The sequence below is a fragment of the Amblyomma americanum genome, chromosome 1, assembly GCF_052857255.1.
Source record: "Amblyomma americanum isolate KBUSLIRL-KWMA chromosome 1, ASM5285725v1, whole genome shotgun sequence".
Classification (NCBI taxonomy): Eukaryota; Metazoa; Arthropoda; class Arachnida; order Ixodida; family Ixodidae; genus Amblyomma; species Amblyomma americanum.
Window position 1 is genome coordinate 511,493,782 of NC_135497.1, and position 18,605 is coordinate 511,512,386.

The 18,605-nt window shown below is 44.4% G+C and overlaps 1 protein-coding gene across 1 annotated transcript; it reads right to left on the minus strand.

Moving 5' to 3' along the window:
- Nucleotides 1-7,080: 7,080 nt before the first annotated feature.
- Nucleotides 7,081-9,418, minus strand: LOC144106772 (THAP domain-containing protein 2-like). The gene is made up of 3 exons (XM_077639707.1): nucleotides 9,342-9,418; nucleotides 9,001-9,175; nucleotides 7,081-7,422 (listed from the first exon to the last, which is right to left on the minus strand). The coding sequence occupies exons 1-3, from the start codon at nucleotides 9,410-9,412 to the stop codon at nucleotides 7,279-7,281; spliced, it is 390 nt and encodes a 129-aa protein (XP_077495833.1). The 5' UTR covers nucleotides 9,413-9,418; the 3' UTR covers nucleotides 7,081-7,278.
- Between the last annotated feature and the right edge of the window lie 9,187 nt (nucleotides 9,419-18,605).

Genomic DNA, 18,605 nt, shown 5'->3' on the forward strand with positions numbered 1-18,605 from the left:
AAAGTCAGACATGAAAGTCTGTTACATGTAAGATTCTTATTCAGCTCATATTGCGGCAGCAAGCTGCAGTGTCAACATGAAGCATGGGACCCCTATGGGATGGTTGCATTCATACTCTACGGTAAATTAAGACATGTGCTGACGAAAACCAAGTCTGATTTTTGAATTCCCACTGTCGCATGAGTCACTGCCCCTTGAATTGAGTTATTTTTTAAACATCTGCCGGACCTGAGCAGTGTGCAGGCTCTCGGTTGCCTGCTTGCCAACAAGAAACAAGCGCATGTTGATGTAATTTTCTGCAACACTTCTGACAAGGTGTATGTAATGATTGTCGAGTGGAGAGTTGTCGAACATGTGCTCATGAAGTTCATTGAAGAGCTCTCTACCGTGGAATGCGTAAAGAACCTCGTGGAGAAGATCAGTGAGTAGTGTTCTTGATGCCAATTTGTTCAGGCGCACTGCCGTCCTGATCACCGCCTCCGAGTTTTGACAGATCTTCATTACACTTTCTGATGGGTATTTCAGCCCTCCTCTGCTTTTCCTCTTAATTAGTGAGTAAATGTTTCCTCGTTCTGTTGTGAGTAGTGCACTTGTGCAGTGCTCACAAGTCAGCTTTGCAGCCAATATATGAGCTACATAACCTGCCATGTAAGCCACAATTCGGCCTCCACATTCACTGATGTAGCCTGGAGCTATGATGTAGTCATGGTCTGCAGCTGTTACCTGAGACTGCTGAACAGCATCACTGTCTAGAAGTTGCCTCCTTGGTGCAGATATATTCAAGACCTGAGAAGAAATAACTGTTGCACTGCTGCATGACAATATGGAGATGCCGTCCAGGCTCAGACAGTTGCCTGTTGATACATCAGCCAGTTCACTTTGAACAATCACTTTTTTGAAGGCAGCACGAAACTGCTGTGTAGTAGGGTTGTCATTATGCCCGCCATGTGCTCGAATCAGGCCAAAAAACAGTTTCAAATGGTCCTGGCAAATTTTGTGGGCCGGAATGTACTTCAGCACTCATTTTTCAGTGACAAGAAAATGAAAAAGACTAATCAGGCTTTGCATGCAGATGATAAAACCTAAGAAACCTGTCTTTCGGTTTGTTTCAATCATTCGTCTTCCATTTGCAGACTCCTTCAAGGAAGAGAGGTAATGGGTTGTGGTTTTGAACATGCCTTCGAAAGCTTCAATGTTCTTTTCATTTATAGGTTTCTTCCAACCTTTCTGATATGGGCTTCTAGAATTTAGGGCATGAGATGTCTCATTAATTTTCAACAAAAAATTCTCTGTTGCCTGTGGGCCAGAAAAACCTTCCAGGTCAAGTTCCCAGCACTCGGCTAGTGCTGTCGCAACAGAAGTGCTCATTACTTGGGCAGCAAGTCTAACTTTCATGGGCTGCCGCTTCCACTCAATATGAGCTCTGCGCAACTTGTTAGCCAAATGTAGGCCTTCTTTACAGCTGCTCAATATGCTCCCATGACACTGTCCTGCCTTGGTGGTCAATAAAGTACCTCTTGTGTGCCAGTGCATTCCTCACAAGTTTTAGCATATGGCAGGGATCCAAAAAAGCTGCCACTTGTTCCTGGGTGGCTGGGTGTCGAAAGGTTGTTTTTAGGTCTCCCACATGTTGGAAATCACACCCAAGCTCTTGCAACATAGCCAGATTTGCGGGCGCCCCGTCACAAGTGAGTGAAGCAACCATAGCTCCAGCATCATGTGCCTTATGAAGGCACTGGGTGACAAGGTTAGCCCTCTGTGTTCCAATTAGGCCATCAACTAGGAAGTACCCAAGGGGCAACTTCCATCGCCCATTAATAGCCACAGCCATTATAACGAATGCAGCCTTTGCTTGTGGCAAAGAGTCGCTGTCAATGCCACTGCCAAAGTCAACAAACCCTTCAAAGTTGCGTTTGTTCAACTGGATATTTTGCCGAATAACCATTTCATCAACCATGAGGCTGCAAACTGTTCGGTGCCCCTTGCTTGCTGTTTCAGCACACTTCATTTTTAGCGCATTGAAAGCTTCTGTTGAAAGTCCTGCCTGGCCATCAACAGTCTCATACCATTTTCGCAGAGTTCTGGGATGTGGGAGGCACGTGTCAAAAACATTCCTGACATACTGATAGGCTCGTGGGGAATAGAAATTTAAAGTTAAAGCAAAAGTTCTCAGTTCAAAGGAGTACTGCTTTGGAGTGCCAATTCCACCATGCTTTCCGACTTGTCTTTCAAGTAGGTGCTTATTTACTTTACCCAGGCCATCTAAAACAGACAATTGCTCTGTCAGGAGGATATTCTCTGTAGTTAAAGCTGACAGAACAGATTTTAGTTCCGCATTTTTCTTTTGCAGTCTCCGCCTTGTTTGCTGCAGCCTTTTTATGCTTTTTCTTGACTAAGAATGTATTGCAGAAAACCATGCAGCCCTTGCTCTCAAGTAAGCTTTTTCGGGTGTGTCCTCCTATGAAGAGAGATAGAAAATGCAATGCATCATTAGAACAATGCACACCCAAGCCTTGCATACCACAGTTACAACAGTGTGCACATATAAAACACAAAGCACTCTGAATGTTCAATTAAAAGAAGAATGAAGGAGCTCAGTTAATCTTCTCGTCCTACTTTAATATCAAAGTGTTTCACCTCTGATGGAAATGCTCAGCATGCCATCACTCACAACGCAGAGAAAATTCACTTGATCATCTTTTTCTCGCACATTCTACCATAGCAACAGATCATTTGCCCTGTCCCATATTTTACCAGCACCTCACCTCGCATCAAGCCGGTAATGCCTACAAGGGTAACCCTGTTTTTGTCCAGATGAAAAAGTACAAAAATTCACCTGTAACCTAATGATGAAAGAATGCAATGATTTACCTTCCAGGATTGCCATGATAACAGAGTCTTTGTTATTTCAGTCAGCATCACTTTCTTATATGGATTCCTCACACTTTCAGTAACAAAATTTGATTTCTCAGATGACTAATTCGCACCTGCTGTTTATTTTTTCTTTGTGAATTTTCGTAAGAATATTTACTTGGCAATGATGTTTCTCGACTTGCACCTGAGTGCCGTGCCTACGCTGCTTTTTTTGTTTTTGAAACAATTTTGTTCCGCTTTGAGTCCCCCCCATCTCCCCCTATGTAATGCCCCTAGTGGACCCTTAGGGTACTTGAATAGATCAATAAATGAAGCTGTGACTCACCAATTCTCCTCTGGTAGATGGAGAAGTGTCCAAGAAAAAGATTCCATAATGTGCTCCTCAGCTTGATATGCAGGCCACTCACACACTTAAAAATTCTTTGGTTTATTGATTCATCATTGCATATAATATACCATGCAGGTCAGTTAGTAGATATTAGTAAAAATTGCCACGGCGAAATCAAGCTAAGTCCATTCACACAGTCTGGGTGCCTGCACATGCTGTGTTAAAGATTATGCTAATAATGCATGCTGTGGATGGGCCACTCACGCTATCAAATACGCTCTTGGCATATGCACAAGCATTTGACATTCATGGTGTTGAATTCTGCTTCAGAAATAGGCACACTTGACAGGTCCATTTACCATTGCTGGCCTCCTTCTTCGTGGCGTCCCAACAGAGGCTGGGGCGGTTGGCAAAGTCGGAAGTTCCTGCATAAGATAAACTGTTTAGTAATGCAGCCCACCTTAGAATGCCTGTTGCCCTGTTCTCCTCCGCCATGCATCAAGGCATAAGAAGGAAAGCAGGACATGAGGCTAATTACAAAATTACTCGGCATGCCCACTACTGGGCCACGCAACAGCTTCAGTGCATATGTACTCAATGCCTTTCGATGTCACTGCAAAAGAAAAACGCTCGCACATTGTTAAACTCATATCACCTAGCATGTTAAGGTAATGTTATATGTCTACACATTTTATTTTTATTATAAACTCAAAGTGTTGCAGAAATAAAGCAGGGTTAATAGCACAACTGTGTAGAAGCGTGAATACATACAGCTTTAAAAATTTTTGCATTAAATTTTGTGTCGTGCAATCTCCTTTTCTGAATGCCCACTGGGACTGACGTTAAAGAGGTTGGCATGTACCCATATAAGAAGTATTTCATGAAAACTTATACAAGGAACAACTGAAAAAGAAGAAAACATGACAGTAGATATTTTTCATGTAGCACGCATGCCACTTTGCACCGAATACTTTCTACATAGCTGTCAATGACCTTGTGCAAAATCAGTAAAACCAGTTTGGAATAATGTGAGAAAATTTTGTAGAAAAGATATCACTGACCTGGTGGAGTATGTCTTGCATAGCCAAAATTTTTCTTGATACTGACAGATTATTTGTAGTGGAACTCTGACGAGATGACTATATTGATTTGTGTAACGAACATAAGCAATGAAGGCACATGAAAGAATATTGTGGCAGTTACTAATGTGCTTATGTGGTTCCACAAAAAGGTACCACCCTATATGAAGGATCTCTGCAGAACCTACTGCACTCTGCTACTGTCTCCGGTAAGCACGGGGCCTGACAAACAACTGCAGGTTCTACTGCACATTACATTGCAGAATTGCAACGACATCCTACCTCATGCAGTGAATAAACCTGGATGGAAACCACACAGGACGATATGAAACTTACTGGTGTAAGTTGAAAGGCTTGAGATGGCCCTGGCTGAATGTCCAGCATTGTGGCCACATCCATAGATGCTTGTAAAAAAATTTTGTTCAGGAGAAAAGTGAGTGTACCGAGACATAACAAGCGTTCAGTTTTAAGCACCTAATGAAAAGTGGAGAAGCATCACACTACTAGACCGTTTTGAGTTATGTCTGAAGGAATAAAGATATGACTGGTGTGCTGAGGTGGCTTCGTCAAAACATCCTCTGAGCCTGCGCCAGGAAGCTTTCTTTTACATAAAAATTCACCCGTTTCGTGACTCGTGCTGCGAGATAAACTCAGACACTGTCAATCTTCTAGCAGTTGCTGTCACAAAATGGTATATCGTAACATACCTGTTGTGATGGGCCTGGTAAAGTTTCCTGGCTTTCAGTGACATCCGTAGGTGCCTGTGAAAAAAAATTATTCTTGAGAAATATGCTTCTACCAAAGCATAACATGTATTCAGTTCTAAGCAACTACTGAAAAATAGAAAAGCATCACACTGCTAGGCTGTGTTTTCAGTTCTGTCAAAAGGATTATAAAAAATTACTAACGTGTTGAGGCGATTCAGAGAAAACTTCCTCTGAGCCAGTGCCAGGATGCATTCTGTTACAGAAATCTGTTTTTGGTCGCTCGTGCTGCGACGTAAACGCAGATACTGTTGTTCTTCGAATTGATGCAGTCACAAAATGGCATATTGTAAAATACCTGTTGTGATGGGCCTGCCAAAGTCTCCTGGCTTTCAGCGACATCCATAGGTGCCTGTAAAAAAAGTTTATTCTGGTGGAATGTCATCATCGTCATCATCAGCCTTACTGCGCCCACTGAAGGGTGAAGGCCTCTCCCATGTCTCCAATTAACCCTGTCCTTTGCCAGCTGCGGCCACCGCATTCCCGCAAACTCCTTAATCTCACCCGCCCACCTAACTTCCTGCCGCCCCCTGCTACGCTTGCCTTCTCTTGGAATCCACTCTGTTACCCTTAAGGACCAGCGGTTATCTTGCCTTTGCATTACGTGCCCTGCCCAAGCCCACTTCTTCCTCTTGATTTCAACTAGGATGTCATTAACCCACGTTTGTTCCCTCATCCACTCTGCCTACTTCTGGTTTCTTAACGTTACACCTGTCATTTTCCTATCCATAGCTCACTGTGTTATCCTTAACTTAAGCTGAACCCTCTTTATTAGCCTTCACATTTCTGCCCCATAGATGAGTACCGGTAAGATACAGCTGTCGTAGACTTTTCTCTTGAGGGATAATGGTAAACTGCCATTCATGATCTGGGAGAACCTGCCATATGCGCTCCACCCATTCTTATTCTTCTAGTTATTTCCCTTTCATGATCTGTATTAGCGGTCACTACCTGCCCTAAGTAGGCATATTCTCTTACTACTTCCAGCACCTCGCTATCAATTGCGAACTGCTGTTTCTACTTTGGTTTTTTGCATATTATTTTTTAGCCCCACCATTCTGCTCTGCCTGTCTAACTCATTGATCATGCTTTGCAGTTCTTGTCCTGAGTGGCTTAGCAAGGCAATGTCATCAGCGAATTGCAAATTATTCAGGTATTCTCCATTAACTCTTATCCCCAAATGTTCCCATTTCAGGCCGCGGAATACCTCCTGTAAACAGGCAGTGAATAGCATTGGCGAGATCGTGTCTCCCTGCCTGACACCCTTCCTTATTGGAATTTTATTGCTGACTATATGGAGGACTATGGTAGGCGTGCAATCGTTATAAATATCTTCCAATATTTTCACATAACACTCTTCCATACGCTGATTCTGCAGTGCCTGCATGACAGTTGAGGTTTCCACTGAGTTAAATGCTTTCTCGTAATCAATGAAGGCCATATATAGGGGTCGGTTATAATCTGTACATTCCTCTATCACTCACTGATAGCGTGAACATGATCTATTGTTGAGTATCTTTTACGAAAGCCTGCCTAATTATTTGGTTGATTAAAGCCTAAGGTTGTCCTGACTATTAGCGATTACCTTAGCAAATACTTAGTAGGCAATGAACAGTAAGCTGATCGGTCTGTAATTCTTCAAGTCCTTGACGTCTCCTTTATAAAGATAATGTTAGCATTCTTCCAAGCTCCTGGTACTCTCGAGGTCACAAGGCATTGCATATATAGGATGGCTAGTTCTACTAGCACAATCTCCCCTCCCTCCTTCAACAAATCTGCTGTTACCTGATCCTCACAAGCTGCTTTCCCGCTTTTCATTCCTACTAAGGCCTCCGTTACTTCCTCTTCTCTTACTGCTACGGGATGTCCCATTGCTGTGCGCTGCGGCTTCTCTCATTAACGTTCTGATTGCATTGGCTACTGCATAGATTTGTGTCTCTTTGGCTATTATTTATCTTATCCATATTGCTAATGATATTGCCCTCTTTGTTAACGCATACATCATGTACCAAGCATTCAAGGTGTTCAGCTTTAAGCAGCTAGTGAAAGATGGAGGTGGAGCATCACACTTTAAGACTGTTTTGAGTGCTGTCTGAAGGGTTAAGAAATATGATGACTAGTGTGTCATGGGATTCGGATAAATCTTCTGGTGAGCCCGTGCCAGGAAGCAGTGTTTGTAGCTCCTACTCCAACATATACACAGCCACTGTGATGCTTTGAATAGCTGTAGTAGTCACAAAACAGCGCTGTTTGAAAATATCTGTTGCAGTGGAGACGCTGGAGATGTGTGACTTTGTGTTAGTGCTTGCTGGGCGCCATGCTGAGCAGTGGCAGCAACAGCTGTGCCATCGCCTGGCTGCTGTGAAAGGGGTTCCTGCTGTAAATGAATAATGAGGTGCATCACATGCTCGCAGTGGAACGCCAGCCTTAGCTAAAAAGATGCATGTAATTCAACAGACAGATGTACCAATCTGAGACTGTCAATATGGAACACAGCCAGTGGGCGAGAGTGCACCCATTTCTTAAGAAAGCAACAGCAGAGAAATGCATTGTTAGTACAGCAGGTCTACCATATTTTTGAGAAGGGAGAGTGGGGTGTCTCGCCTCAGGCTCACCCAGCTATACCCCATGAAGTGTGTATGGTATGTGTATGAGGAATTATATATGCAGAACTGCCGTATCTGTATAATAAGAGAGCTAATTATACTCATTGGCATCCACCCAAGCGCAGCTATGCGGCTAAAGGAAAGCTATAAATTGTTTCCACAGAAACTTCGCAAAAGAAAACGGGATTCCCCTAAACATTTGGCCAAGCTTTCTGCCTGTGTTTTGTCTTTTTTCTTTGTCTCATGCTTCCCTTTTTCCTTATGTGTATGACATTTACCGTATTTACTCGCGTAATTTGCGCCCGCACATAGATTGTGCATCCCAAAAAGTTTCAATGAGCCAGACCACCAGCATGTACGCGGGTGCGAACTGTGCCGTTTACCCGGCTTGCTCGCGCTGGCGGTCGCTGTCCCAGACGAACAGTAGCGCGCGCCCGAATCCAAAACTCTACCGTACCGTTTGCTATACGGTTTGCCGCTAGTCAGTCGGGCCACACGCAAGGGCCCCGTTTTATTGCCCGTTATCTCCTCCCACTGCTGACTTCGCGATTGAATCTTTGCGCGTTTATTGCTTTGAGCTAAGCACGTGCCGTCATGTCATGCCACCCCGCGGGGAGCTAGAGCGTGGGGAAGGGGGGGGGGGGACGTGTCAACCTTGTTGCCATGGGGCGAGGGGTGCCAACCTTTTTTTTAGGACGTGTTCGGATAACTCGCTTGCGCGTAAATTTCGCACCCTCTTTTTGGAGCCCTAATTAAAGAAAAAACGTGCGCAAATCACGCGAGCAAATACGTACAGTGCTCTATGCCTTATGGAACTTCTTTGTGATTTTCTTTGTACACGAACTATAGTTTTAAGGAATTACAGTGCTCTCTCAGTGACACTTCCCAGGTGCTATGGCCGAGATGACAACAAAAAATGCACCGCCTACTGCTAGGCGCAAACATTTGCACACTACAAGTAATAATTAAATAGAAATGATGCCCCAAGGAAAACTGTGGTGTGCTCGATGCTCTCTTTTTTTATTTTCTTCTAATTATGAAGTGCGTAAGCTAATAAATAAATTATCATGTACAGTAAGCAGAATTTCACCAGAGCCATATATAAACCGCAGCCAGTTTAGGAGAATAATGACACAATTACTTTTTATCAGTGCGGGAGTACTGTAGCCGCGCTACTCGATCATAACGTCTAGCTAAAGCCATTTATTCACAAATCGTTCTATTTCTTGCACGAACACCTAAAACATCATATTGAACGCATGCTTATGCAGTCAAGTTATAGTAAGCACCTTCTCAATAAGAGCATTTCTTTCCAATCTCTTGAGAATGTATAGAAGGTGGTTCCTCACCTGAAGGGGGACGGCATCCGCACGTATACGAACTACGAGCGGTGACATCCGATCGAAGTGCTCGGGCAGGAAATGTTTTGAACATACGCAGGTCCATTTTGCTGGCTCCCAGTCTCTTTGGCCTGGTCTAACGGCCTCAGTCCACTGCCTCCTTCGCTCTGGATCTTTCGGAAACCTGTTTGAAAACAATACTATTCACTGCACTCGGACAAAGAGCCACCAATAAGGCCGGGGCGGTACGAATACCACGTTCACGCCGTGTCGTGCGTTATGTTCTGCGAGCATGCATTTTACTCATTACGCAGTCAATTAAATACGAAAACAAAATGCAGTATACTTACGTGTGGAAAGTGACGCCCGGTTCTTGTCCTGGCGTGCGCGACCGACACCCAGGAACGCAGCAGCTGGGCATCGCAGCGTCTTTTTTGTCAATGGGAGCAGAAGTCACTTTGCGCCGTGTCTGACAGCTGCCGACAACCTGGCGCGGCGCGAAATCGTCTGCTCGCGCCGCTCGCGTTGATCTTCGCGGCGCTCGCATGCCATTGGCTGAGAAAACGGCCAAGTGTCATGGCGGAGCCCTCGCTTCCGGCTTCAAAAAATGTGACGTAGGAGCCTCTCCTCTTTTCTTTCTTTCCTCCATGGTTGCCAAGGGGTACACAGAACGTCATCACCCGTTCGGCGCGACGCATGGCCCGTTGGACAAATTAAGGAAAGGACGCCTGTCTCACATATCTTGGCGGACACCCGAACTGGGACGTAAGGGAAGGAAAATGAAATCAAAAGCTGCTTTTAGGGAAAGGAAATGACGCCTGTCACATTTCTCGCCGGACACCCGGATCGCGTCGCAAAGGAAGGAAAACTCAATCGATCGATCGACTGATATGAATCAATCAATAAATCAATCAATCCTTAACGCTGTCGCGATAAAACTATTCCCTTACGGGGCGGTTCAGGTGCCCATAGAGATGCGTCTTTTTTTCGCTCGCGGCCAGACGCCGACGCCGACGCCGACGACACCGGCTTTTTTTCGACACGAGCTCCTTAACGCTGTCGCGTTTAAAAAAAGAAAAAACCTCGGTAGAACTACTGCTGAACCGTCAGAGAGCAAAAGCTCTGATGTATCGTGTAAGTAGACGCGGCTTGATATCTAACGTTTAGTGCGTTCCACACATACAAAAAAGTCCTATGGGCGTCTACGGAAAAAGCTATGTCCGTCTATGGCCTTTTATGAACGTCTATAAGCACCCATAGCGGTGCTTATTGCCAGCTATTGAAAAATCTACGCCACTAAAGCTATAGCTTTGGAACCATACAATTGTCTTGAGCTCTCTATAGAAAAATATATCAGCCTGTATACACAGCTATACACAGAAATAGGAAACGTCTATAGCTATTTGGGCCAAAATTCTATAGCCGGCCATAGGATATTTTTGTATGGTATAACGCGCCCACCCTGCCAGGTGGCGGTTAAATTAATGGTTGAATGTGAGAGCTTGGTCACCCAATGAAGTCGACGTGGCTTTTCCTGTAACGTTGAGTGTGTTCCGCACACTAGATAGGCAACGCGCACACCCTCTCGCATTCAACCATTAATTTTACAGCCACCTGGCAGGGTGGACGCGTTGCCTGTCTTGTGTGCGGAACGCATTGAACGTTCGAGGCCAAGCCGCGTGTCCTTACACGATACACCACAGCTTTTGCTCTCTAACGGTTCAGCAGTAGTTCTACTGAGGCTAATTTTTCGTTTTTTATTTCACTCCCTGCATCTATTTTACTGCGGAACTTTGAAGCAGGGGAGGCGTCTATGGTAAGAGCGCCAACTAACATTGCGTTTCCTTTCTTGATAAAACGTCTTCTTTTGCGTGCGCTTATTTCGAATTGCTTAACCTGTTCACGACAAAGTGCAATCATGGCCCCAAATCAACGGTGCCCATTATCATTTCGGTTTGGTTTATGAGGGTTTTTTGTTCCAGTCACCCAGGCCATAATGGACGCCGTAGTGAAGGGTTTTTGAAAATTTCGACCACCTGGGGTTCCTTAACGTGCACTGACATCGCACAGTACAGAAGCATCTAGAATTTCGCATCCATCAAAATTCCACCAACCCGCCGCGGCGGCTCAGTGGTTAGGGCACTTGGCTGGTGGTGGTGGTAGTGGTTTCTTATTAAAATAATAGTAACAAGGAAGGAAAAGATTTTTGCTAACCTCGGCATCTGCCGTCGATACTGAAGCACCTGAGCTGGGGCAGCAGAAATAAAGGATAGCAGGCAGAATGGAGAAATGAAATGAAAGAGGTGAGGGGACAGGACGAGATGATATCGGGAGAAGGAATATATAAAAACTCTTTACACGTTTGCTGAAATGAAATTGGTTTTGAGGGAAAGACAATGGCGCAGTATCTGTCTCACGTATCGCCGGACACCTGAAACGCGCCGTAAGAAAAGGGATAAAGGAGGGAATGAAAGAATAAAGGAAGAAAGAGGCGCCGTAGTGGTGGGTTTCGATCTTTAACGTGCACTGACATCGCGCAGCCCACGACCGCGTTAGCGTTTCCCCTGCATCGAAACGCGGCCTCCGCAGTAGGGTTCGAACCCGGGAACTCCGGATCAGTAGCCGAGTGGCCTAAACACTGAGCCACCGCGGCGGGTGGCGCTCAGCTACTGATCCAAAATACCTGTGTTCGAACCAGACTGAACCCGCCGCGGTGGCTCAGTGGTTAGGGCGCTTGACTACTGATCCGGAGTTCCCGGGTTCGAACCCGACCGCGGCGGCTGCGTTTTTATGGAGGAAAAACGCTAAGGCGCTCGTGTGCTGGGCGATGTCAGTGCACGTTAAAGATCCCCAGGTGGTCGAAATTATACGGAGCCCTCCACTACGGCACCTCCTTCTTCCTTTCTTCTTTCACTCCCTCCCTTATCCCTTCCCTTACGGCGCTGTACAGGTGTACAACGATATATGAGACAGATACTGCGCCATTTTCCTTTCAACAAAAACCAATCATCATCATTACAACCAGAGTGCGGCGGCCGCGCTTCGATGAGGGCGAAACGCAGAGGCGGCCGTTTGCTGTGCAATGTCAGTGCACGTTAAAGATCCCCAGGTGGTCGAAATTTTACAGGAGACCTCCACTACGGCACCTCTTTCCTTCTTCCATTCTTCTTTCAGTCCCTCCTTTATTCCTTCTCTTACGGCGAGGTTCACGTGACCACCGAGACTTGAGACAGATACTGCGCAATTTCATTTCCCACCACAAACAATTTATTATTATTTAAAATTCGAACGCCGTGGCCGGGGACCGAACCCGCGTCGTTCGGGTCAGCAGCGGAGCGCCAGAACCACTGAGCCACCGCGGCGGTGTCATTTCAATTCGCGTTGAATATAGAGAGTGGTCGAAATTCGGAGCCCTCGACTACGGCACCTATCTCACTCTTTCTTCATTAACATCCACCTCCTCCCTTCCTTCACGGCGTGGTAGAGGTGTCCACCAAGAAGTTAAACAGTTGCTGCTCCATTTTCTTTCCTTAAAAAGCAATAATCCACCCAAAATGAGCGCGCCTCCTTCTCTATGAATGGCTGCTCCAAGGTACTTGCGAGCCGATGTATATGCACCTGGCAGCTTGAAACCAGCGCCCTCAAAATAGAAGCTTCAGAGCCGCAGCTTTCTGCACGGAAGCGAAGCAAGAAAGCCACATGCGCTCCTTGCTGCGGTATCTGATACGACCGCGAGAGGCGTAGCCGCAGTGTTGACTAAATACATTTTCAGCCTCGAGTCAACTTTAACATAAGGAGTAGCTGGCGGAGATTCGGGTACACTACGAAGCTTCGAGAACCACCATGGCGACTTTAATGCCAACACAGCCCATAAGAAATGTCCTGAATGGAACAAAAAGCCACCGCACAAAGGGCCAGTAAGCGGAACCCTTTCTGTTCTTTTAGGGAATAAAAAGTTGTGCACTCATCTCAGAATGGTTGAAAGAAAAACCAAGCGCGAAAAGAAAAACCGGCACTGGCGTCCAAGCTGTTAAGCAAAGCCATCCATCAGTCCTCCTCAGGGGTCCCACTGAGGGCCTACCGCCAGCGGTCAACAAGTTCTTGACAATAAATACTGTTTCTCCCTCGATTCACATTTTCAGCGTTATTTCATGGCAATGATGTCAGGCGACATCTAAAGGCCGCGAATTTTGTGTATCCCTGTCCATGCATTTTCGCAGGATACATCAAGAACCAAGTGTGATCGCAGATTTTCTAGTACAGTTCCACGTATCTTAATCATTTGAGGTATTAATAGCAATAAAACGTTCATTTATGCAGTAATATAACCTAAAATGCCGCCCCTCTTACGCCAGGCTGACCGAGAAGCGGCTGCAATGATTCCCCTGAACCACCTTTGCCGATCAGCTGCGTTATTTTGTTATGTTTGCGAGAGAATATTGCCACTTCAAAGCGCTAATTAACTGCCTTCTTTCGTGGTTCATAAAAAAAGTAGTAATTGTCCTTTTTTATTTTGCATCGTAAAATACAGCCGTCATTGGCACACGATCCTGTAGACGCAGGGTACCAAAATTTTATTCCGCGACTTTTTTTACTTAGGCTTCGTTGATATACTTTACTTATTTTACGACCCACAAAGACATCTTGGCGCTGAGAAACGCCATTTCTTTTTATCAAAGCGGAGTACTAATAAAAACAAAAGCCGGTTTCCAAACTATCGTAAAGCTCATCTCCAAAAACCGCGTTCAAGATGCACGGAAGAAAACACAGGCCCTTGAAATCAGCGTTCGTTGCCAATACCAAATATGGTCATAGCTCCTTCGCGCTGCAGGTGTCCACCATCGACTATCTTTGCTTTTTTCTGTTATTAGTTTAATTCCGCCAGATCGCGCTCGGACGTTAATGAGCGAGAGTTGAACACGCGCGGAAGAGGGAAAGGGAACGCAAGGTGCCGTCTGCAAAGCCGTGCAAACCAGACGATTACAAAGAAAGAACAAACAAAAGCGTACGCGGAGGAGGTAGAGAGAAAGGAGGAAAGATACCCAACTACCGTCTGCTAACGGAGCGTCTCTTCATAACGCGACAGACTCTGGTAAGTGACGGTTGTTCGAAGATACGTTCGCGACTTGATGCCCCAAGCGTGACAAGGCAGAGAGACACCGAGCCAAGTCTCGCGGTAAGTGGTGCTGGGTGGAGAGCCGCCATGTTGACCTACTTTCTCGTCTTCTGGCGGCCGTCATAGTCACAGGGCCAGGGTCGCGCTGAGCCTATTTTTATGCTGTCCGTGGCGTGTTGTTGCTAGTTTCACGCCTTTGCGCGCTCCTTATTGGCGCTCGCTCGCGAAGATGTGCGGATGCTTGTGACGGTATTTCAATAACGCCAGCTCAGGTGCGCGTGTTAAGTGAGGGATCGCGTGGCGCGAGCCATCCTCCACTCCAGCGAGGTCACGTGAAGGTTGTTCTGGAAACGCGGCTTGAGGATTTGAGGGCGCCATGTTTTGCGCGCCGGGTAGGCATCATTTGATTTAGTCAGCGATATTGTCCACGTTCTGAATTAGTTTGTATATTAATTTTAACGTTTGGGCAGATTGTGACATGACTAACTCGTTGAATATTGTGATTTGGTTTATTTTCTAATTCATTAAGTGAGTAACTTATCTAATCATCACCAATTTATTTGACCTATCAATATGAAGAACAATTTGTCGATTAATTGGCTGATTGACATGATTGATTGGGTGATCGATATACTGATTGACTGATTGATTTTTGCGCCATTTAGTATATGGACATTGTTGAAAGTGGACTTGTGTTTGTGTGAAAATGGTTTGTGTGAGAATGTGTTTTTTTCTTCGTCCGTTTGTCTTTTTACGCCTCTTTTCACCCACGCATTATGACAAACTTGTACATATTTCTCCCTTTCTTAGCAGATGGGGTTTAACGCCCCAGTCAGTCAGTCATAAAACTTTAATATCGATACTGGTATTGATGGGTCCTATCGACCCCACGAGATGGCCCTCAGTTAGTGCTGAACGCGATCTCTTGGTCTCGCGCTGTTACCCGGACTTGTACAGATGTCCGCATACCTGCATAGAGCGCTCAAAGTCGTACCGTCTGCGCTCTGTGCGCTGCGGAGCGCACATGATTTCAAGCGCTCTACACAGGCCTGTGGACGACTGCACATCCGAATTAGAGCTGGCTAGCAGGATGCCCGCTTTTGGGCGCTTACAAGCTTATGGAATTCTCCGGGCGGTGGGTCTGCGGGGCAGTCCCAAAAGATGTGTCCTTCGTGACTCTCTGGCCACAGAGCGACGTAGGCTATGAGAATTGGGGTGGTGTCGTGAAAAGTTTAGGATTAATATCGACGATATGGTTTTCCGTAACGTGCCTGGCATCACGAAGTACACGGGTTCCATTTGCTTGGCTTCCATTGAACCGCGGCCGGCATCAAGCCCCCGTCTCCGGGTCTAGCGGTTGAGTGCTCTAACGATTGGACTACTGCGGTGTGGCTGATTGATTGATCGATTGATCTGATTGATTTATTTGATAGGATGATTGATTAATTAATTAAATGATCTATAGATCTACCAGCTGAGTCATAGATTAATTTTGATGTTTGATCATTTGACCAAGTGATTAATAATTTGATTGCTGGATTTATTCAATAGTGATGACTACCGATTGATTGAATCAGTCAAGGACTACCGATCAATTGATTGAATTAATTTGATAGTTTGATAAATTTACCGAATGATCAATGAATCAACCATATAATCAATTATTCAGATGATTGTTTGATGATTCGTCGAATCATTGATACACGTTGATCACCTGAATCATTGACTGAATGAATGATATGATTGGTTGATTAGATCGACTTGGCGATTCATTTATTAATTAATCATTAGCTCGATTGAGTTAGTGGTTGACCAATTGATTGGTGAATTAAATAATATTATTTGATGTATTTCAATTGCGAGATTGATCATCATTTGGCTGATTGACTGGCTGATTCGTAGATTGAATTATTGAAGTAATTTGTTGATCAGTTCACTGATTGACCAGTCATATGATTGAATATATCTTTTGAATGATAGATTTCATCGTCAGATTGATCCATTCATTAACGAATTAATACAATGACTAATTGGTTTATTGATTATTTGATCAGTCGATTGATTTATTGGTCTATCGACTGATTGATTTAATTTAGTGCTGATGAAGTCATCAGTCTACTTGCCGAATAATCAGCCAATCGGGCGTTTAATCAGTCATTTGGCTGATTGATTGAATTATTGATTTATTCTGATATGCTCGTCTGCTAATTTGATCAGTAATTGTTGCTTTATTGATCGATAGAATCTATGAATGAGCTTATTATGAGAGACTGGCTCATCTATTCATTGATAGATCAACTGACTGAATGATCGATTGGTCGAACGGTTGACTGATTCAATTGGATGTGTTTGTAAAATATCCAATTGATGAATGTCAAATAATTGATTTATTTTAAAGACTCATTCATTTTTCACTAATCGCTTTTATTGATTTTTGATTCATTCATTGATTGAGTGATTGACCTTCGACTGGTTGATTGAATCAGTCAATGACAGTCGAAAGACTGAGTGATTTGATTTACATGATCAATTGAGCGAATTATCAATCATTTAGCTGGCTGGCTGACTGATTGGTCGATCAATTGATTGATTTCATTTGATATATCGATCATTTGACCTATTGGAAAATGATTTTAATGATTGAATATTGATTTTTTAATTAAATGATAGCTTCTCTTAGGTTCTTGTTCACTACTGCTTGGAATTCTAAACGTGCATGTGCGGTGAAAATTGGGGCAATAGGTGGTCTTTGTATATGAAGCAGTACCACAATACCCTTCGTGTTTTGTTTTTCATGGCTGCTGTTGTGGTTTTCATTATCGCTTTCGCTTTCAATTTTTCTTGTTTTAGTTCTTTTTCCTGTCTGTCTTGTACGAAGCTGCCACAGTGTATTCAGCTTTTTATGTTCCGTCTCTAATATTTTATAGAGATATTTTTGCGCATTTTTGCCTTGTAGTGTGTTTGTTTTAGCGCAATATGCTGCCACGCGACCATTACATTTTTTTTCCTCCACCCTGTTTCGTGCAGGGCATCGTGATGGGAGAATAAGGGCAGGGGAGATATTTCGGAGAGATCAGCCTCTGTGTGATGAAGTTCGTTCTTCGTGTGCGAGACGTTTGTTGCATTCAGCACTCTTGGTGATTTCAATGAAAAACGGATTGCACCTAGCTCGAATAGAGTGCAGAAATCTGCATAGTTTTTGAGTTCTCCGTTTAAATCTGAAATTTATTCTCGCTTCCTTGGAGCGCTTATCAGATAGACTAAGGCTGAGTTAGATTTTTATGAGATATCCGGGATGACACCTGGCGCTGTTGCAAACGGTACTTAACTCCTTTTATCGAACCGCATGAAAATCCTCGAATTTTTCAAGTATAATTTAATACAGTTCGTTGTAAGGCTCGGTAAAAACCGGAGTAACGCCCCAGCCGCCAAGCGATGCTCAAGAGGAAAAAAAAAACCTGAGTTCTAAGTCACGTTTCCTATTAACTTTTTGTACTATTTCAAATGCTACTTTTATTTTAGTATTGTGTTAATTTAAAGAAATGGTTTAGCATAATTGCACCGCTCAGTACTTCAGTGACCTTATATTATTGTTTCCAACAGCTGCCGCTATGGAGCCCAGCGGGCTTTGTTGCTGAATCTTGGGTTACTACAGAAGTCACGATAGTATCCAGTAAAAAGCTTTATTCAATTGCTGGAGACAAATATTAGTAGAGGCGGTAAATAGCCTTCAGTTTTATTTTAGTGGAAAGGGTGAATAAATTTGCGTGAATCTATATCCTAGTGATCCGTTCGTTATAGCGGTGTCGTGCCCCCCTGGCATACGCGACGCCTGTCGTAGGATGTTACGCTGCGCATGCATGTGTTCGCTCAACGCGTGTATTGTCTACTTACAGCTTATTATGTCAGGCGATGTCGAACTAAATCCCGGACCTGTCGACAGTCATGCAGATGTCACACTTGAAACTATTGCCAACGCAATAGCACGATTAGAAGCCACCCAGAACTCCGTACTCGCAGAGCTTACACTCATCCGCACAGCTCAAACGAAATTTGACAAACTTGTAAACGACCTTTCTTTGCGCGTAGACGCACTGGAAAAAAGCGTTGAAAATCCCAAGACAAGCAGGGCAGACTCAGATTCAATCGTGAAATTGACCACGCACATTAAACAGCTAAACGACAAATGTGATGACGCGGAAAATCGACTTCGCCGATCTAATCTAATATTCTTTGGGATTCCAGATGCCAGTGACGAAACATGGACACAGTCAGAACAGCATATAATATCACTCTGTTCACAGGAACTAGACATCAGTATCAGTGACACCGCAATTGAACGCGCTCACAGACTGGGCCGTTTCAAGCCTGGAAAGAACCGTCCAATTATTGCTAAGTTTTCTCATTTTAAAGATAAGACCAAAATTTTGTCAGCTATACCGCAGCTCAAAACATCAACCTATGCAATACGTGAAGACTACTCTGCCCGAGTCCGATT